The sequence below is a fragment of the Pelobates fuscus genome, chromosome 2, assembly GCF_036172605.1.
Source record: "Pelobates fuscus isolate aPelFus1 chromosome 2, aPelFus1.pri, whole genome shotgun sequence".
Classification (NCBI taxonomy): Eukaryota; Metazoa; Chordata; class Amphibia; order Anura; family Pelobatidae; genus Pelobates; species Pelobates fuscus.
In genome coordinates, this window is record NC_086318.1 from 332,599,004 (window position 1) to 332,621,636 (window position 22,633).

General features: G+C 44.3%; 1 protein-coding gene across 1 annotated transcript in view; it reads left to right on the forward strand.

Moving 5' to 3' along the window:
- Positions 1-22,633, forward strand: part of ANKRD6 (ankyrin repeat domain 6) — a 239,589-nt gene that overhangs the window by 190,821 nt on the left and 26,135 nt on the right. Inside the window, exons 9-11 of the mRNA XM_063443571.1 lie at positions 7,901-7,978; positions 8,913-9,017; positions 20,339-20,476. Coding sequence (XP_063299641.1) covers positions 7,901-7,978; positions 8,913-9,017; positions 20,339-20,476 — 321 coding nt within the window. The remainder of the gene's footprint in view (positions 1-7,900; positions 7,979-8,912; positions 9,018-20,338; positions 20,477-22,633) is intronic.

Genomic DNA, 22,633 nt, shown 5'->3' on the forward strand with positions numbered 1-22,633 from the left:
TATGCAGTAACCCTACATGGCCCTTCTTTCCTCCCAAGCATGGTGGTACCAGGGACCCTAATTAATCATGGAGGTAACCTCTTTCTTTCCCAAATGAGTTCCATCTGTCCTTTTTGACTTTTTGCACACAAGGCATGGAAAAAATGTGCAGGGCTCCTCAGATCTCCCTGGTTACCAGGGAGGGTTCAATGGCGGGATCCCCCTGAAAACTATCTACAAAATATATTCTTAAAACCTACTATTAACCAGACAGTGCTTACTCTCCTCCCCTTGTGCAGGCTGGAAAGTGTTCCTTATTCTTCATTCCAGCCAACCAGCCAACCAACCAACCAACCAACCAACCCCTGCTGTAGTGTAATTGAGGTTATTAAGGTGGGCCAGATGTTCTGAAGCTCTCTGGACCAATTACAACTTAAGCAGCAAGGGCCAGGAGTTGACCAGTTTCCTAGTTCTACCTTCCCTTTGTAACTTTGCGGCTAGGTAAACCGAAATATAATCCAAAAAGGAGTATATAAAGAGGCTTGGTCATATGCACAATCACATTATAGGGAACGGTGAGCATGTAGCAGTAAATAACCCTTTCTGTCAATAAGGATTTATTTTAATTCCCCCAGCCATTGTGCAATAAAGGGTAGATTATTTGTTCAATTATAAACGTTTAGCTTGTGTTCACTATTGGTTTTCTAAGTGACTGTCAGCACAGGTTAAATAGTTTAGAGGGGACTTTAAAAAGCTAACACAGGGCAGGCGGGACATCTGGCCAAGCGAAGAGGTCGCATGTAAAGACAGCTCTGTGTCAGAAAGGCCCAAAACGACGAAATGCACAAGCTGAAGGTGCGTTTTGGGGGCAGAAAATACCTCACCTGATTCTCTGACTCCCGGTGTGCGAGATGGCTCCCCCGAAAACCCTAAAAAATCACAACTTTTTCCACCAGGGAAAAAAAAGACAAAACAAGGCCCAGAAAAGATGGCAGCGGCACCAGATCCCCTAACCCCATGTCTCAGGCGATGTCAGGGTACCTGAAGTCTCTACCTCTGGGAGAGGTAGAGACTTAGACGTCTATCCATCCGGACGGTCTGTTTCCCCTGTTCCTCGCGGTCCACCCGGTCACATAAACGCCAGCCGCGAGGGAGTCACTTCCTTTTGTAGCATGACGTCCGGAAGTCGACGGCATGACGCCAACCCGGAACGACCTGTCACTCAATTGTTTGGAGACTAATCAGGACTCGTCGGAGGCGTGTCTACCCTTCTGAGCCAGGGTATTTAACAGTGCTTCTCTCATTTGCTCATTGCCCTGTCGTGGTTCTAGCCTGCCTAGTCACACAGTGCTCTGGTATTTTCTGTTATCCCTTTGGTTCCGACCCGGCTTGTTTGACTTACTCTGTTTACCTCTGTTATCCTTGACCCGGCTTGTTCCTCGCTTACCTGTCCTCTCGTTCCCTCGACCTCGGCTTGTCTCTGACCATTCTCTATATTCTCTGTACGTTAGTCCGGCCATTCTAAGGTCCGGTATACGTATCCTGTACCTGTTTGTACTCTGCGTGTTGGATCCCTGTCCCGATCCTGACATTACGACAGGGCCAATGGATCCTGCAAGTACAAACAGTCAGCTTGGCCCCTCTGATCCTAGGTTCGAAGCCATGGAACACAGAATGGATCAAATGGCCCTAGCGCTACAGGCGTTATTATCTCGTGCCAATAATCCACCAGAGGAGACACGTACTACTTCTATCTCCCCTGTAAGTTCTGGCCTAGAGGTAGCCACTGTAGGTGCCTCCTCCTGCATTACCCCACCAGTACGTTATGGTGGTTCACCTGAGAAGTGTCGTGGTTTTTTAAACCAGATTAGTATCCACTTTGAATTACAACCTCGTTCCTATCCTACAGATAGGGCAAAGGTTGGATTTATTATCACCTTACTCATTGAGAAAGCTCTGAGATGGGCCAACCCACTATGGGAGAACGATAACCCGTTAGTATATAATTATAATGCCTTTGTAGCTGCCTTTAGAAGAACTTTTGACCCCCCTGGTAGAAAGGTCAATGCAGCCAGATTACTGTTGCGCCTGAGACAGGAGAACCGAACACTTGTGGATTATGCACTAGAGTTCAGGTCTCTGGTGTCAGAAGTTAAGTGGAATGAGCAGGCTTATATAGATGTATTTTTGAATGGGCTATCAGACGTAATCCTTGATGAGGTTGCTACTAGAGAACTCCCTGAAAATTTGGAGGATTTAATTTCGTTCATTTCTCGTATTGATGAGCGTTTAAGAGAGAGACAAAACAATCGAGAGAGGAACCTTAGACCTTCCTTTAAATTAGCTCCCGCATTTCAAAGTCCTGATTCAACTACCTCACTGTTTCCTGAACCTATGCAGATAGGCAGTACTCGCCTCTCAGAAGAGGAGAGACAGTACAGGAGAAGAGAGGGATTATGCATGTATTGTGGAGTCAGAGGTCACTTACGCCTGAATTGTCCTAATCGCTCGGGAAACGCTTGCACCTAAGTTTCTCTAGAGGACAGGCCTTGGGTGTTTCTATTTTGTCCTCTACTCATAATTATAAAGATCACAGGCTTCTGCTACCAGTTTCTTTAACTTGGGAGAAGGGAGTACTAAAGACTATGGCTTTGATAGATTCCGGAGCTGCTGAGAATTTTATCGACCAAGCCTTTGCTACTAAACACACTATCCCATCCCAGTTAAGGGATACACCCTTGGCCGTTAAGGCCATAGATGGTAGACCTTTACTTGAGCCTGTTATCTTCCGTGAGACCATACTCGTTAACTTAACTGTTGGTATCTTACACGAGGAAAAGTTATCACTTATGCTCATTTCGTCCCCTTCTGTCCCCATAGTCCTGGGGTACCCTTGGTTAAAAAGACATAACCATATTATCGATTGGGAGTTAGGGGAGATACTCTCATGGGGTCAGGGCTGCCAGGAGAGGTGTTTACGCAGGGTTTCTCCATTGGCTGTAATAACACCAGGTACTTCCACTCAGTCTACAGAGAGACAGATACCGTCTCTCTACCAGGACTTAAAAGCAGTATTCGGCAAGAAGAATGCTGATACCTTACCTCCACACAGGTCATTTGATTGTAAAATTAAGCTTCTACCTGGTACTATGCCTCCGAGGGGCAATGTATATCCTCTATCCACTCAAGAGAACTTAGTTCTAGAGGAATATATTCGTGAGAATCTAGAAAAAGGATTCATTAGGAGATCCTCTTCTCCCGCCGGGGCTGGTTTTTTTTTCGTTAAAAAGAAGGATGGTACTCTGAGACCTTGTATTGATTACCGAGGTTTGAATAAGATAACCATCAGAAATGCCTATCCGATTCCTTTGATTACCGAGCTGTTTGATCGTTTAAAGGGCTCTAAAATTTTCACCAAGTTAGATCTCAGAGGGGTGTATAACTTGGTGAGAATCCAGCATGGACACGAGTGGATGACAGCGTTCAATACCCGTTATGGTCACTATGAATACACGGTTATGCCATTTGGTCTTTGTAATGCTCCGGCAGTATTTCAGGATTTGATTAATGAAGTTCTTAGGGAGTTTCAACATGATTGTGTTATTGTATACCTGGATGACATACTTATACACTCTAGGGAGATTGAGACTCACCACAGACAAGTCAGAAAGGTATTGCACAAACTTCTGCAACATGGCTTATACTGTAAATTGGAGAAATGCAGTTTTGACCAGTCTCAGATAGACTTTCTTGGTTACGTGATTTCTGGGGAAGGCTTTAAGATGGATCCTGACAAACTCCAATCTATTTTAGATTGGCCATTGCCTAAGGGACTTAAGGCGATTCAGAGGTTTATTGGTTTCTCTAATTATTATAGGCGCTTTATTAAGGGATACTCTTCTATTATTGCGCCTATTACCAATATGACCAAACAAGGGGCTGATACTAAGACCTGGTCTACTGAGGCCCTTGTTGCTTTCAAGACTCTCAAGGAACTTTTTGCTTCTGCCCCAATTTTAGTCCATCCTGATACGACTCTGCCGTTCCTACTCGAGGTCGATGCCTCTGAGACGGGAGTAGGTGCTGTTCTGTCACAAAGGTTAGGGGTGGACAAACCATTACACCCTTGTGGTTTTTTCTCTAAGAAACTATCTGGCCCTGAAAGCAGATATGACATCGGTGACAGGGAACTGTTAGCGGTCATTATGGCTCTAAAGGAGTGGAGACATTTATTAGAAGGGACCTTACATCCTGTTACGATTCTAACGGACCACAAGAACTTGTCCTATATTGGGGAGGCTAAGCGCCTATCCGCCAGGCAAGCTCGTTGGTCCTTATTCCTGACTCACTTCAATTATGTGCTTACTTATAGACCTGGTTCTGAGAACTCTAAAGCCGATGCTTTATCTCGCCAATATGAACCGTCCACTATAGCTGAGCCAGTTCTTTCCTCGATAGTTCCTAAATGTAATATCATCGCTAACACGAATTTCAGGATTCATTCTCCGTTGCTTGCTGAGATCATGAAGTTACAACATCTAGCTCCTAAACAGACTCCTGGGGATAGACACTTCGTTCCTCCTGCTCTCCAACTGGAAGTGTTACGGTGTTTCCACAACAGCAAGGTAGCTGGGCATCCTGGCATTCGCAAGACGTATGCTTTAATCTCCAAAGATTTCTGGTGGCCTGCTTTACGTAAGGATGTTAAGGATTTCATCGGTACGTGTGAGGTCTGTACTAAGACTAAGCAACCTCATACGCTCCCATGTGGATTTCTGCATCCCTTAGAGGTTCCAGAGAAGCCATGGTCCTGTTTAGCTATGGACTTCATTGTCGATTTACCTATCTCTAAAAAACAGACTGTTATCCTCACCGTGGTTGACAGATTCACCAAGATGGCTCACTTCGTTCCTCTGCCTAAACTCCCGTCTTCCCCCGAATTGGCAGAGATATTCGCAAGGGAGATTTTTCGTTTACATGGGATACCCTACCAAATTGTGTCTGACAGAGGTTCCCAATTTGTTTCCCGTTTTTGGAGGTCCTTCTGCTCTCAACTGGGTATCAAATTGAATTTCTCTTCTGCCTATCATCCTCAGTCTAATGGAGCTGCTGAACGCACCAACCAAAAGATTGAACAATATTTACGTTGTTTTGTTTCTGAACACCAGGACGATTGGGTTGGTTTGATTCCTTGGGCGGAGTTTGCACACAACAATCTCGTTTGTGATTCTACTCATTCAAGCCCCTTCTTCATGAATTATGGCTTTCATACATCTATTCTTCCCTCGGCTTCTCCTTCCCAAGGGTTACCGTCGGTTGATGTTCATGTTGCCAATTTGAGGAAGTTGTGGGATCAGACTCGACAAATTCTTCTGCACAATTCTATGCTGGTTAAGAAACACGCTGATAAACGTAGAAGGGCGGCTCCGGTGTTTGTTCCAGGTGATAGAGTATGGTTCAGTACAAGAAACATTCGTTTAAAAGTGCCTTCCATGAAGTTCGCTCCTCGTTATATTGGACCTTACAGGGTGCTGACTCGAATTAACCCAGTTGCGTATCGTCTAGCTCTTCCATCTGCCTTACGCATCCCTAACTCATTTCATGTTTCATTGCTGAAACCACTAGTCTGTAACAGATTTTCCTCCACGGTCTCCTCCCCTCGTCCTGTTCAGGTGGAGGGTCAGGAGGAGTATGAGGTTAACGCTATCATCGATTCTCGAATCTCCCGGGGGAGAGTACAATATCTGGTCGATTGGAAGGGATATGGTCCTGAGGAGAGGAGTTGGGTGCCTCAAGAGGATGTTCATGCTCCTCGTCTCCGCAGGGCGTTTCACTTCCGCTTCCCATCTCGTCCCGGTTCATTCCGCCCGGTGGGCGTATCTGAGAGGGGGGGTACTGTCAGGGTACCTGAAGTCTCTACCTCTGGGAGAGGTAGAGACTTAGACGTCTATCCATCCGGACGTTCTGTTTCCCCTGTTCCTCGCGGTCCACCCGGTCACATTAACGCCGGCCGCGAGGGAGTCACTTCCTTTTGTAGCATGACGTCCGGAAGTCGACGGCATGACGCCAACCCGGAACGACCTGTCACTCAATTGTTTGGAGACTTGTACTCTGCGTGTTGGATCCCTGTCCCGATCCTGACAGGCGGGCCCGGATTCAGAATCCATACATCTCCAAAGTGAGGAAATATCACTTTCCGAAAAGACGCTGGTTGACAGACTGGCTGACCTCAGGGCTACTCTCAAACAAGATTTTAAAACCATCACGGAAGACATCCGCAAGGATCTGCATGCACTGGGCACCAGAACGTCTGCTCTGGAGGAAAAGACAGATGAACTATGCCTCACAAATAACGACCTGGCAGACAGGTTCCAAAAAATGGAGGCAGACCACAAACATCTCCAGGTGAAAATGGCGGACCTAGAGGACCGCTCCCGCTGCAACAACATCCGCGTGCGGGGGGTCCCAAAGTCTGAGCTCAACGATGCCATACCACAATATCTAACAGACCTGTTAAAGGTGATCCTACCTTATCTGGAGCAAAAAGACATACTCCTCGACAGGGCACACAATGTGAACGCCACATTTAGGCCCGCATAGGGGGATTCAGAGAAACCCGCTACCAGAAAGCATCCATAAGGGGGGGGGGGGGTAGAAATACAAAAATAATAATAATAATTATTATAATAATAATAATTTTAAAAAACAAATATAAAAAAAAGAAAAACAGTTGAAAATTTTAACATCTCTCAGTACACCCACCATCCTTCAAGCCTGAAATTGGGCTACATATAATCCCAGACTGCCAGACTGATGGCAGCCCGGATCTACCTACGGGGGCTAGAAAGGCACTACACAAGGTGAAACCCTAGAAGGTATCAGAGGCAATAAGAGGCAAATGGCTTTTCGACAGATACACACGGCAAAGGCAGCGCTAGCATGCATACAAGAAACGCACTTCTGCGCTAAAAATCCGCCCACCTTTGCCTCGCCCAAGTACCCTGTAGCCTATCATTCCTATGCTCCTAACAAAACAAAGGGGGTAAGCATATTATTCCATGCAGATTGGGTCTTTAAATGCGACAGAGAATACAGGGATAAGGCAGGCAGAGTACTGATATGGTGGGCACGTTGAATGGGGTGCAAACAAAGTTTGCAAATTTATATACTCCAATCAAATAGTTTTTTTTCATAAAGCTTTAGGCAAAATTACCGACACAAGTATGCCTCTATTTCCAGCTGTATCATAACTGGCTGAAAGGACAAGGCAGCAAAACTGAAAACTGTTAGAGTGTGTCAGGGTTAGAGGGGGAAAGGGGAAATAAGGATGGAGGAGAGACATTATTATTGGAAATTAAAGTCGTAGTCATAGAACTTTGCAGATTCAGAATATTGGTCAATGGATAACAAATAAGGAGAAAAGAAGCAGATCCTATGTATGATGGCATAAGATCTGACAAGGTGTTCAGACATGACCCAGTTAAGCAGTCATGGGAAGGAGCAAGGAGGGTTAAGCACTAAAGGGTTGAGGGACTTAAGGTTTCCAGGATGATGTGGACTGTAACTCATATCACTCTCAGAAAAGATTCAACACCTAAAATATCCTAATGCTGTTGTGTTCTTATGAACCAATATTTAAAAATGTCTATTCCCAAAGCAATATTTAAAATACATACGATAGAATATATTACACACATGCCATGCACATGTAATATATTTTTTGCCTGCTCACTAGTGTCAGTGATTGTGGAGTCTCCCAGAAATCTGAATTCCTGCCAAAAGCAGTTTGGTAAGTTAGAGTGAAAAGGTTTTTGTAGAAGATCTATGGTCTATCATGTTGATTAGCGATTAACACACAAAAAAAACGTGATAATGATGTACCTTACAAAAAACATTTTTGTTTCCTTTCTTTTTGATGTAGGCTGGCCAGATCGCTTTGGACACAGCAAAACATAACAATAACTGTGACGTGGCCCTTCTGCTCACTAAAGCACCACAGGTACAGAGACTCATGTTCTGTGATCTCTTCTATTTGGTATTAGGGAATGAATGGGTATATGTGGCAAAACCTTGGCAACTTCATGCATTTATTAGTCATATACATTTTTGATACCAGTAAGAGTGTCTCAGACATAAGTGCCTGTTATAAGTGGCTTCATGTACACTATACTGCAGGTAATGCTAGGTTGTGCATCCCTTTGCAAGAGCCTTTATCAAAATGTTCAGGCATTTTTTTAAAGGGACACGATAGTCACCAAAACAACGTTGGTTTAATGAAGCAACTTTGATGTATAGATCGTGTCCCTGCAGACTGCTCAATTCTCTGCCATGTATTAGTTAAATAACTTTGTTCATGCAACCCTAGTCATATCACCATGCATGTGACTTGCACAGCCTTCCTAAAGCTTTCCTGTAATAAGTAATCTAATGTTTACACTTCCTGTATTGCAAATTTCTAGAGAGCAGGAGATACCTTTTTAAGTAAGCTACTATCTGATTGAAAGTGAAACCATTTTTTTCATGCAGGCTGTGTCAGCCACAGCCAGTGGAAGTGTGACTATGGCTGCATAAACAGAAACAAACATAATGACAGTGAATTGAGCAGTGAGACTTCAGAGGCATGATCTATACACACAAACTGCTTCATTAAGCTAAAGTTGTTTTGGTGACTATAGTGTCCCTTAAACTATTTGGTTTATGTTTAGAGAATGAATATTGTAATGATCAGGGTTTCCTAATATTTTACTTCCATGTTCTCACATTTGGAACATCATGAGTTTATAGGGCTGATTCCAAATAAAAGTTAAGGTTTATTTTATTTTATATATATAACACCTAGCATTATAATGTGTGTACTTGGATTATGTGCAGCAAGGTGAAAGTTATATGTCCTTTTATCATTATTTATTACCGCTTTTGCTATTATTTCATAGGTGTTACGCTTTAGCCGTGGCAGAAGTTTAAGGAAAAAGAGAGAAAAACTGAAAGAGGAGAGAAGAGCTCAGTCTGTGCCAAGAGAGGATATTGGAGAGAGTAAGGTGTGAGAATACAGTTCAAATCTATGTTATATATACACATTTATTGCACAGTGAATAGGGCAGAGCATTTTGCAACATTCACACTTATATGAAAGTATAGCGTATGGATCCTGTTAAGATATTTCCTAGGATGCCCCATACTTCTGGATTTCTTAACCATGCAATCTCAAACCCTTTCTTGCCATTTTCAAGCAAAAGTTATACAGTAATATTCTGGTAATCACAATTTCATATTCTTATGATATCTACAATCTAGCCGAGATGTGCAATCATGTGCATTACCTCTTCTATACCTGGGAAGATCGTAGCTCGACAATTGTAAATACCTTTGCATTGGTCTTATACTATTTTATTAAATGGACAATTCAGGCACTGCAATTACTTAAAGTTCCTGCAAAGATTATGGTGCAGAGGTATATGAAATATGCACAAGATTTCTGTTCAAAACATCAGAAAATTCTACAGCGTACCTCCCAACATTCAATTTGACAATTTTTATTTTGTCGTATTCGAATGGGTGGGGGTACAGAAAAGAAGGGGGGGGGAGGGGTTGGTTCATAATGACATCGTATTGCTATGTAGCAGCGTCACATACAATGTGGGGTATTACCGAGAATACAGTACATGTTGTGTTGATGGTAGTCAAGCAAAGGTTACATTTCACGTTTGGCAATTCATTGACAGATTTGCATTGAAACATCTGCGAAGTACTGAATAAACATTACATCCTTCACATACATGGTAGGCTTTTACAGCATTCTTAGTTGTGTTTTGGCGGTTTCTTGTTGTTATTGAGGTCTGCCTTGCCAATGTGTGGTGTCTTATCTCAGTTAATGGTTACCGTGTCTGTTTGCTTTTGGTTTCAGAAGGGGGGGTATAGGGTTCTTGGAGGTGGGGGGAGTAGAAAAGGAGGGGGGGTTCTGTGGACCTGACACCATTCTTGTGTTGCTCCTGGTTACCTTGCCACATTTGTTGGTTCTTCGTGGCATTCAGGCCTGTCCCCCCTCAACTATGTACATTGTGGGTTCTAGTTCCGCATTACCCTGGGTCTAGTGTGTTGGTTGGGTTGTCCCCAGGAACCTTGATCATGCCTCTCTAGTGGAGGCGCTCGCCTTGTCCCCCCTGTTTTAGCGATTACCCCTCTCTACTGACTCTCTTTTCCGTTCCTTTTTGTGTCTAGCCTGTTTTTTGTTTTTTTTTTATCTTATGGTTCCATCTCATCCTCTATCCCTGTCTTCTCCACGTATAATTCCCACTCGTGTCAAGCTTGTGCGATGTATTTCGCTGGGTGGAGCTGCTGGTTAGTCCCTATTTCGTAGGTCAGGTTAAGTGATGTCTGTTGTATCAGGTCTGTTCGTTTGGGTGCTTGTGTCTGTTTCCATCTCCTTGCTATCAGGAGGTTGGCAGCTATCAGTATGTGGAACATTAGGCTGGCTTGCGTCTTTGTGTATGTTTTAAGTGATATGAATAGTAAGGCGCATTCCGGTCTTAGCTCAATTTCGACTTGTAATGCTCCCCTAATCGTCTCCTCCACTTTCCTCCAATATTCCCTAAGAACCGGGCAAGTCCACCAAGTGTGGAACATTGTGCCCTCCTCTGTTAAACATCTCCAGCATGCGCGCCAGTCTTGTTGGCACTAGGTACCATCGGTATTGTATCTTGCGCATGAGTTCTAGATGGGATGAGCATCGAGATCTGCCTTTATGAGCCATGAAAGCTCGGGTCCATTGGTCGTCTGAGAATTCCGTGCCCATGTCTTTGTGCCATGCTTCTCTAAAGTTGTCTACCTGCGTTTGGTGGCTCGAGTCATTGAGTAGTGCATATAGGAGTGAGAGTGGTTTCTTGGGCATGGTCATGGATACACAAGCGTGTTCTACGCTTTTCGCGTGTTTCGGGGTAGTCAAGGTGGTGTTGTGTGCCAGTATTCCCTTTAGTTGTAGGTAAGAGAATATCATGTTTTGCGGTAGGTCATATTCTAGTTGTAGTTCTGGGAATTGTTTCATTTGTCCCTGTCTGTACAAGTGTTTAACTAGCGTACATCCCTTGTCTATCCATTTGCGGTGGTCGAAAGTGGGGTACGCTACATGAATGCTAAATATGGGGGTGGCTAGTGCCCAGGCGTCTGTGTACCTGAACTGTGGTTTAGCCTTGTCCCAGATTTTTAGCAGGGTTTCTGTGGTGGCGGGCATGTTTGGGAGCGGCGGGCGCCGCCCGTGCGGTACCCAGAAGAGGTATTTAAGGCTTTTGGGCTGTGTGTGCCTGTAGGGCCGTGGACAATATTGCTGCTCTATAGTACGTCCGCATGTCTGGCAGTCCCAGCCCTCCCTGTTCTAAAGTCTTAGTAAGGATCTTCGTGGCTACCCTTATTTTTTTGTGTGCCCAAACAAAACTTGTGATAGTGTTCTGCATCCATCTCCGGTACGTGTTTGGCAGGGGGATCTGTAGTGTCCGAAGTAGATATTGATATTTTGGCAGTAACATAATTTTTACTGCTGCCAATCTCCCCACCCATGACATGTATTTATCTTCCCATTTTTTCAGCGTGTCGCTGTATTCTCTGTGTAATCTTCCATAGTTGAGGTCCATGAGACCCTGTGGATCTCTTGGGATTCTCAGGCCTAGGAATGTGAGGTGGTCGTCTCTCCAGTCCAGTAGGAATGAGAGTTTGAGGTGTTCTATGGTGCTTTGTGGCAAGCCTATCCCCATCGCTTGGGTTTTTGTGACATTAAGTTTATAGTACGATTGTTCCCCGTACCTCTCTATTTCCTGCAGGAGGTTTGGTAGTGATATGTGTGGCTGTGTAAGTGTAAGTAGTATGTCATCTGCGAACAGGTTCGTTTTGGACTCCCTCCCCCAATCTCCATACCATGTATCGCAGGATTTTCCCGTATCCTCACCGCCAGCGGCTCCAGCGCTAAGACATATAGCAAGGGGGACAGGGGGCATCCCTGTCTCGTGCCGTTCCTGAGTCGGAACGGCTCGGACAGAAATCCTGCATTGAGTACCCTTGCTGAGGGCTCACTGTATGGGGCCCTCACCACCGACACAAAGCTGGGGGGGGATATCGAACTTGCTTAGCACTGCTCGTAAGAACCCCCAGTGCAGGCGGTCAAAAGCTTTTTCAGCGTCGAAGGAGACCATCAGTCCCCCTCTCTGCTGGCTTTTCAGGTGATGGAGGATGTTGATGACCTTCCTGGTATTATCTGCTCCCTGTCTCCCCTTGATGAATCCCACCTGGTCATTGTGGCTGATTTGTGGCAAAATGTTTCCCAACCGGTTTGCAAATAGTTTAGCGAAGAGCTTCGCGTCAGTGTTAAGGAGGGAGATGGGACGGAAGTTTTGCGGTATTGTGGGAGTCTTGTTGGGTTTAGGGAGTGTGACAATATGGGCGGCCAGTGTTTCTCTGGGGAGTTCTCCCTTATGGGCTGCTTCTGTGAACATTCTGGCTAGGTAGGGTGCTAGTATTGTGGCAAACTATTTGTAGTAATGGTTGTCGAACCCATCCGGTCCCGGGGATTTTCCCGACGGAAGATTTTTGATTAGGTCCCCTATCTCTTGGGCCTCTATCGGTCCAGTTAGGGCTGCCTGTTGTTGTGGTGTGAGCTTGGGTAGCTCCCCCAAGTCTAGGTAGTTCCCAATGCTAATGTTAGATGTGTGTGTTGTCTGTGTTTCGTTCTGAATGTTATATAGTGAGGAGTAATATGTTGCGAACACCTCGCTTATTCCCTTGGGCGTGGAGATTTTGGTACCTGTCTGGTCTGTGAGGTGAGATATTTTCTGATTCGCCTGCCTTGTTTTCAGTCGTTGCGCCAATAATTTGCTTGCCTTATTGCTTTGTGTGTAGTGTGTTATTTTGAGCTTCTGCATGTGAGAATTCATCGTGTCTAGTGCTTGTTGGAGCTTTGTAATTTGAGTTATTTTATCTTTCGTCTCTGCAGATGGGGTCTGTTGGTTTAGTCTATTCATCTCATACAGCTCTACCTGCCATGCCCATAGTTAAGTTTGGCGTGATTTTTTGACATAGGCTGCCCTGCGTATTAGCAGGCCGCGCTACTGATTTGTGGGTGAGCCATAGTGTTGTATCTGTGGTGTCTTTTATGTCGTTTTGTTGAAAGTATGTTTGAAGGTCCTCCATCAGGGAGTTGGCAAATTCTCTATCCCTCAACAAAGAGTTGTTCATTTTCCATGGGCTGCGATGTTTAAAGTCGTAATTATTTTTTAATTCTATGGTCACTGGTGCGTGGTCGCACCACGTGATTTGCTGTATGTCGCTGTGTAGGAGTTGGTCTTGCGCTGCGCCTGAGATGAGGAATCCGTCTATTTTGGAGTAGGAATTATGCACTGCTGTAGTGGGTGTATGCTCTTTCTGTCGGGTGTGTGACTCTCCAAGCATCATATAGATGATGGTTGTGTAGGAGTTTCACAATAGCCCTGCATTGTCTCTTTAAGGGGCAGTGATGTTTCCAGTGTGGTGGTAAGGTTGTGTCAAGTTGTGGGTCAATTATGTGGTTGAAGTCTCCCCCTATCACCATGATACCCGTCTGGATGTGGTTTATTTTGGTTAGGATTTTGTGCAAGAAATTTCTCTGGTTTATATTTGGGGAGTAAACGTTTACGATGGTATATAGCATGTCATTAAACAACCCCTGGAGTATGATGTATCTACCATTCGGGTCTATGTCTGCAGAGTGTAGCGTGAATGAGCCGGCTTTGTGTATTAGAATGGATGCCCCTCTAGCCTTCGTGGGAGACGTAGCGTGAAATTGGTGTGGAAAGTCGGTGGTCAGTATTGCTGGGTGATCGTTGTGTCTGAAGTGTGTTTCTTGGAGGCATATTATGTCCGCTCCCAGGGCTCTAACTTCCCTGTTAAGCAAGTGGCGTTTGGTACTGGTGCATTGAGGCCCCTGACTTTAAAGGTACAGAGCTTCACGGTGGCTTGTGAGTGCGGTACGCCTTACATCTCACGTGACAGTCTATGGTTTAAGGGGTACCTGCTCTCCCCAGCTTGGTCGAGCTGAGCAGTGTGTCCCTCTGTATATTAGGTAGTTTTCCTATTGGGCTTGCGGAACATTTGGTGACATTGGTCTGGCAATTTCCAGGCCTCGTCAATATTCGTGTGGCCGTTAGTGTTGGGTTACCCACTAACCCTGATGTCTGTTTGGTAGCAATTTGCCCAGCATGTGGGGCGAAAACATAGCATAGAACAACATACATCAATACAGTAACATAAACAAAAGTATTTACATAAACATTCCTAACAACTAGTGGTGCCGTTGAGCCGGCGTGGCACTGCATAGTCGTGCCTTGGGGGTAGAGGATTATGGCCTCACGCCCTTTGGGAGCTGTCTCCCTCTGCGGCTATTTTTTGTTTTGTACGTTGGAAAGTTCCAACTTTTGTCTAAAGCCTTATACATTAAACTGATTACAGGTGTTTTTTTTTTTATTTATTTTTTTTGGGACTTTTCTACCACTATAATATATCCCTGCATAGGGGGGCATATGTGGATGTCTCTCTGGCTATGCACCTCTTATTCGGGTGGGTATGCTAGGCTGGTGCGTCTCTGCTCATTGGCCAGGGTGGGGGTTAGTAGCCCGGGTTCTGCGGTTCCCTGGTCCCTCTGTGCTATAAAGTACCTATCCCCTTGCTCAATCAGGAGCATATAAGTTATACCGTGTGTGTAGTACAATACAGTACTTTACCCTGCCCCATAGTTGGCGGTCTTGTGCTTATAGGTGCCATATAGCATCCACATGCAAAGTCTCTGTCTCTTATTTTATTTTTCGTCCTCTTCCATTCCTGTGGGGCCTTGGCCCTATTCCTCTCTTGTTCCGTCGTTGGTATGACAGTTATGTTCCAATCCCGCATGATTCTTAGGCCATCCTACGGGGATCCAATGACGGTGGTTTTCCCTTCTCTCATCACCAGAAGTTTGGTAGGGTAGCCCCATCTATATGGGAGATGATTGTCCCTGAGCTGTGTGGTTATGTCTCGGAAGTCGCGTCTGTTACCGTTGGTAATACTTTCCTTCTTCTGCTGGCATTGAGTATTGCTTCCTTAGCGTGATAATAGTGCATTCGTAGTAGGATGTCTCTTGGCGTGTCAGCCGGTAAGAATTTTGGTTTGGCGGTTCTGTGGATCCTATCCAACAGGAGCAGGTCCTGTGGTAAGTCTGGAGCCAGTTCCCTCAGCAAGCATAGTTCCCTCAGCAAGCCTGGGATATGAGCGGTGAGGTCTTCTGTTTTAACCGCTTCTGCAACCCCCCTTATTCGCAGAATGTTGCGTCGTGCCATATCCGCAATTTTGAGGTCCTGGCTGTCCAGTCTTGCGACCAGGCCCTCTACAGTGTCGGCCAGGGAGTTGTGAGCCTCCGCCATTTCTGAGAGTTGATCCTCCGCATGCGATGTGCGCTGGCCTATATCTTGTATTTCCTTTCTTAAGTCTTTGATGGCGCTGTCCATCTTCCCCACAATCTTGTCTGACATCTCTTCCAGAAGTTTTTTCAGGGTGTTGTGGGTCAGTGGGCTATCGTGTTCACACTTGCCATGCAGGGTCTCTGTTTCGAGTTCCCCTCCGGCGCCATCTTATAAGTGCTCTGCCTGATTTGAGGTCCCTCGCACTGTCATGGCCGAATCCAGTTTTTTTTAAATCCCTCTCCCGACTCCACTACATCTAATTGCCCCCCCTTCACCGTCAAATGCCCCTAAGCCCCCCATATTACCTATATTTTGTTCTTTATTTTGTGCCCGGCGCTGCCATCTTTGTGTGGGTAGATGAAGTCCCATCTGCCCACACTAGATAGATCTGTGAAATTCCTGCACATGCCCAGTTAAACACTTGGGCATTCGCTACTGGAATTTCGTCTATTCATTCATCAGAAAGACAGAGGAATGAATAGAAATTTCAGACGAGCAAACAAACACCGAATATCAGTGTTCGTTTGTTCAGTTTATTACAAGGAGGGAGCTACCGGTGTGCAGCTCCCTCCTTGTAAAATGTAAAAATAGTAGCGGCAGGGAGCAGTGCTACCTGCCACTTCCTAAGCCCCCCCCCATGTCCTCCCTCACATAAGGGAGAATTAAATGTCTACTTAACTACCCCGCCCCCTTCCAAAAAGTAGCCCCATGATGTGCATATATTAACTAGCGGTGGCAACATAGTGTCCCCTCCACCACTGCCTTGCCTTGCCTTGCCAGTGGGGTCTGTGCAAATAAAATGGGGGGGGGGGGGGGGAAGCAGTGGGTGGGAGCCATAAAAGACAATAGGAGGGAACCTGTTGTCCCCCCCCCGGCCGCCAATCCATGTGCGCCCGTGGGGGCCCTAAATAAAAAAGGGGTAGGGGACCAATTGTCCTCCCCCCCGCCCCCACCCATAAGCGGCGGGTGGGGGCCCTAAATGACAAATGGGGGGGACCTATTGTTCCCCCCCTCACCCCCACCCATGGGGAACTGGTGGGGGTTCTAAATGAAAATGGGGGGGGGCCTTTTGTACTCCCCCCTCGCTCCCACCCATGATGGTGGGTGGTAGCCATAAATGACAATGGGGGGACCTATTGTCCTCCCCCCTGCCACCACCCATGGGCAACCGGTAGGGCCCTAAATGGGGGGAGGGGGAGGAGAAACCCATTGTCCTCCACCCCGGCCCCCACCCATGAGTGGCAGGTGGGCGCCTTAAATTACAACAGGGGAGACCTATCCGAGTGTTATGAGAAATCAACCAATCAGAGTGTTATGAGTCAAATTACACAGCATGGGAAAATTCCAAAGAACTTTCCCACGCTCAGTCTGCGCCGTGCCCTCGCTGGGTTAATATGGATTACTTTTTCAGCATCTGGATTATTTTTTTTGGCGCTTGGGTTTTTTATTTTATTTGATAAGTTTGATGGGTATTATGGATTTTTATTTGGCCTTTTTTGGGGCTGGAAATAGAAAGTTTTAGAAAAAAGAAGACATCAAGTGGTAAGTATGTTTATTTATTTATTTACAGGTATTTAGTTTTATTGTCTCTTTATTGTCTATTTAAGGGTGAGGGAGGTAGGTATGGCTTATTAAATTTTTTTGGGGTGGTGGGTTATAAGGGGCTTTGGGACCCTTAGTCACCCCTGGGGTGGGGGTATTTTTACATTCAGCCCCCACCCATCACCCATGGGTGGGGGCCAGGGGGAGGACAATGGGTCCCCCCCATTTTCATTTAGGGCACCACACGCCGCTCATGGGTGGGGGCAGACAGTAGGTTTCCTCCCCCTTATTGTAATTTAGGGCCCCCATCGCTCATGGGTGGGGGCGGGAGGGAGGACAATTGGTCCCCCCATTATCATTTAGGGCCCCCACCAGCTGCTCATGGGTGGGGGCCATGGGGTGGACAGTTGGTTCCCCCCATATTGTAATTTAGGGCCCCCACCTGCCACTCATGGGTGGGGCCCCGGGGGAGGACAATAGGTCCCTCCATTGTCATTTAGGGCCACCACCTGCCACTCATGGGTGGGGCCCCGGGGGAGGACAATAGGTCCCCCCCATTGTCATTTAGGGCCCCCACCCACCGCTCAAGGATGGGGGCCGAGGGGAGGACAATAGGTCCCCCCCATTGTCATTTAGGGCCCCCACCTGCCGCTCATGGGTGGGGGCCAAGAGAAACCCTATGTCCCCCGTTTATTTGCATAGCCCCCACTCGCAGGGCATGGGTGGGGGCTGGGGGGGACACTATGCCCCCCTGCTAGTTAATAGATGCCCCACCATGGGGCCATTTATTGTGGGGGGGTTATTATTTTTTTTTCTACCAGAGGCTGCTCACTGTTTACTAGATATGCCCCTACTTGCGATATAGCGAGTAGGGTCAGTTTAATCACTAATACTAAGTAATCATTACTTAGTATTAGTGAAATTGTCTGAAAGACCAATTTAGGTCCTTCAGCCTTTTGGTAGATAGCTCCCTAATACCGTGAGAATTAGGGATCTATCTACTAAGCGGCTGCAAGATGCAGCCGCAGCACGGATTGGATGAAATGAAATTTCAAACCAACCTAAAAGTACCGTATGTCGTCCTAACATGAATGAACAAACTGTTCTCATTCTGGTAGGACGAAATTCGGTAGTTTCGGCAGCGTCCTGTCTAAATGACAGGTCGTTCGGGAGTAAAGAAAAGAGGCATCGCAAGATCATGGAGGAAAGGTGAGAATTGTGGGAAATGACCACAGGAAATGAAGCACACTTTGCTCCTCCACTGGTCATAGCTTGTCAGGTGTAGGAAACTTCCATAAGACAAAGTCCCTACTTTGTCTTATGTTTTAAGGAAAACTAGATCAGATAGGAAGAAACGAAGAACCGGTCCTGAGAGAGGGAGAGAAGAGGAAGCGATTAAAGAAAGGTAAGTTCGGCATGACAGTTGGGAGGTATGCTACAGTGGAGGACCCCTCTTTTTTTTTTTCTTATATTATTTTTCCATCACTCCACAGTATGACATTTCTGTAAATTCGTGTAAATTGTATCTTTTTGTTCCTATTTGCAATGGATTTGGTGACCAATTTATACATTTAGTTTTTTTTTTTAAATTACGAGACCATGGATTTCCTGTAAAAGTTCAGCCACTTATTTGGCGCTTGTGTATCTGGGAATTTGTAGCAAATATAATGGTACTCTTTGAAATATCACTGGTAGAAATATGTTGAAAATGATTATTTCTGCAATTGAGCATAACTACAAATACAGTACAGTTGCAGGCTTTCATGTTTCTGCTTCTACTTTTTAACACTTGTTAACATCAATGGATGGACTTCAGTAAATGACACTTATTTTATAGGTTCCCACTGCGGCTAACATGTAAGATTGGTCAGCTAAGTGGTTCACTGAGCAGATTATGGCTGAGTATACTGTGTGACCATTGTACTGATACCAATAGTTATATTTACTTTGAATAGGAACACTGTTTCTGCACCATACTGTATTAGTAGTAAGCCATTGAGCTTGTGCCACCTACTGACCAATATTAGAATTGCAATGGATTATTTCCTTGACTATAAAAGTACACTCAGATATTAAAAGAACACTCTAATATTAAAAATAAATATATGTGTTTTTTTAAATGTCGGCGTAATGCTTTTTCTGCATTTGATTTGTTAAAATAAAAAAGTTAAAATAAAGCAATTTAAACTTACATGCAATCCAGTACTGAATTGGTTTGCTCTGTACAACTGCTCTATCTTTGTTGAGGTTGATAATTCTAATAATTTGTGTCCAATCTGATGCTTTTCATAGAGAAGTATTAAATACAATGCTTCTCTATGAAAAAAAAATGGATGCACTTGACATCATCATGCTGTGCACGATGACTCCAAAGGTAGGAGACCTTTGAAATTTGAAGATCTTCAATGAGGAAGTACCCCCAGTGGTTGTCAGTCTGATTGTCAGTGATTTTATTTCTTAGTTTTCACCATTAAGTATTATTTTCAATTAATTAAAATGTAGTGTCTTATTGTTCCCTTCTGAGCTTATTTGCAATGGATTTTTCTGCCCAACTTAAAAAGTCGGTTAGGACAGTTAGAGGACCAGGGTTGCCTGCGAGGCTGCGAAAATTCAGCCACTTTCTGACACAGAAATTCTCACGGGGTCCTAAAAAGATTACCAGTTTGGGGCCCCTCCCTTCATTCTTCACATAGGAATTGTTAATGAGGCCAAGCAAATTTGTGGTTCTGCGGCCCCTGTCTAACCCCTAAGCCATAGGTGGCCACCTAGGGTCACCTTCTGGTTAATCCTGCTCTGCTTTCTGGTCTCTCTAGTCTTTGGAAATTTGTACTGAATAAAATATAGTACTTTATGAGGTATCACTTGTAGAAGTATTTAAAATGACACTGGAATTCTTAAAAAATACATTAGAGATAAATTAGGATACATATTAGCAGAAACTCATTAAAACTAAAATAAATCAAATAACAAAACAGACAACAATCATAAAGCATACTTCCACTCATGAGAATCTCAAACACTAATACCCTAATAGGTCATATATGTATTGTATGTAAACCTTTACTGTAAGTCTTGTGTTTTACTTATTTACTGTTTGGATTGTGTCGTGTTTTAACCATTAAACATGTTTAAAAAGTATTATTTGTCAATCTCACACTAAAAGACCATAGAAAAAAGATATGCTAGGTTTATTCACTTAAACAAGCATTAACTATAGGATTTTGCAAATTAGAAGCCACAATTTCTCCAATAAGCCATTATCCCAGCAAGCCTATTTTGGCCTAAATTTATGGATTAGTAAATAAATGCCATAATAATCTATATAAATCCATTACAATTTTCAATATCTGAAATTATTCATCCAGGCCAGTATTTCAGCGGCAGACGAGACCCACAGCAGTGAGAATGCAGCTTTTAAACAGGGAGATGGGAAAGACGATCAAAGAGCCGCAACTGCAGGACTTAAACCGAGGAAAAGCAAAAGAGGAAAGACAAAAGAAAAGGTATCATATTCAATGCATCTGCTGTCTCTCCTGTACCACAAAGCGTTGAGGAATATCAATGGGTCAGTGCTGTACTGTAATGTGTGGTCATTCCTTAGAAGGCAAGCATTTACAGAAGATGATGGCTATGGCATTGTCGTTATAGTCATAAATTAAAGCAAAATAATATAATATTAATGGTGATATTAGTATTTTTTGTACGCATAATAAATATATCTCAATAACTTTATGAATTTTGTGGAACCAGGACTAAGACACCTCTGCTCTCCACGGATGCTAAACTCAACAAAAAAAAAATAAAGTTAAAAATGAAAATAAATATTCAAAAAATAGCCATCCAAAATGTATTAAACAAATAGTTTGCTGGACATTGAAGAGACATACTTATTGTGGAGAAGTGTTTCCCTAAATCTAAGTCTCTTTCAAAAATATATTAATATGATCTTGAAAAAGTCTTAAACTATGATTGAAACATTGCCCAAAAGGTCATGGCTGTATAATGTTTCTGGACAAACCAGTTGATGTTCAAGCTACAAGACTACATGTCGCAATTTGTAAAAATGGAAACAATATTATATAGGGAATAAACCATAAAGACAGATTTCTATTAATGAGTTAAATAAGTTTTGAGACTATATTCAAATTACAAATGTAATACAGAATTTAGCCACAAGATATTTTAAAAGATTACTTTAAGAAATAATAACAAATAACAAAAAAAAAGATTAAACAAAATAAATGAGCAGTCGGTCCAGTGGCCAGGATGCGTTTAGACAGATGCCTGCAGTGGTACCTGTCACTATGTGAATTGGGTGCTGGGCTCAGGGCAGGGTGTGCAGGGGGAGCTAGAAGACCAAGTGACAGGCACAGCTGTCTGTGCGTTGCCTGTCTGTAAACCAGGTGGGCGGAACTGCCATGTGACAGGTGTCGCTGTCTATGCGGTGTTAGCCTATATAATGAAAGAGCGAGCCGACAGGTGGGAATGTTTGTGCCCTATTGGCAACGCTCCGTTTCTGTCTCCACTAATGGCGCCAGCCCCGGCTGTAACATGAGGTGTCTCTGTTACCGATCTGCCTCTCTCTGCACTTCCTGCCCGGCTCCCTCCCGCACTGCCTGCAGAACGTATTAAGGCACGGACCCGATGTGTGAAGAGGTGCCTGCCTAAATAACATTCACAGTCAGGGTAGAGCCAGCCGAGGAGAGCACAGAGTTCGGCTGCAGGAACCTCATAACACCTAGCAGTAACTTCCGCCATGACAAATTAGCTTGACAGTATTTCAAAGCCAAACCAGGAACTGCATTCATCCATATATAGAGACTTGGGTGCAACCAAACCCAGGGCTATCACCAAGACCCTAGAGATAGTTTGTAACAGGGGTCAAGTCCTGGGGAAAAAAGTGTGGGAACTCACCCAAGATTCCCGCCCCCCTCCCCCCTTTAAAAAAATCTCACTCCTATGAATATAGTGCAGTGCAGGGTGTGTAATGAATGTAGTGTGTTTGTAGTGAATGCAGAGTATGAATAATGAATGTAGTGCGTTTGTAGTGAGTGCCGAGTGTGTATAATGAATGTAGTGTGTTTGTAGTGAGTGCAGAGTGTGTATAATGAATGTGGTGTTTGTAGTGAGTGCAGAGTATGTATAATGAATGTAGTGTTTGTAGTGAGTGCAGTGTGTATAATGAATGTAGTGTGTTTGTAGTGAGTGCAGAGTGTGTATAGTGAATGTAGTGTGTTTGTAGTGAGTGCAGTGTGTATAATAAATGTAGTGTGTTTGTAGTGAGTGCAGAGTGTGTATAATGAATGTAGTGTGTTTGTAGTGAGTGCAGTGTGTATAATGAATGTAGTGTGTTTGTAGTGAGTGTAGAGTGTGTATAATGAATGTAGTGTGTGTGTAGTGAGTGCAGAGTGTGTTTAATGAATGTGGTGTGTGTGTAGTGAGTGCAGAGTGTGTTTAATGAATGTGGCGTTTGTAGTGAGTGCAGAGTGTGTATAATGAATGTAGTGTGTTTGTGGTGAGTGCAGTGTGTATAATAAATGTAGTGTGTTTGTAGTGAGTGCAGAGTGTGTATAATGAATGTAGTGTGTTTGTAGTGAGTGCAATGTGTATAATGAATGTAGTTTGTAGTGAGTGCAGAGTGTATAATGAATGCAGTGTGT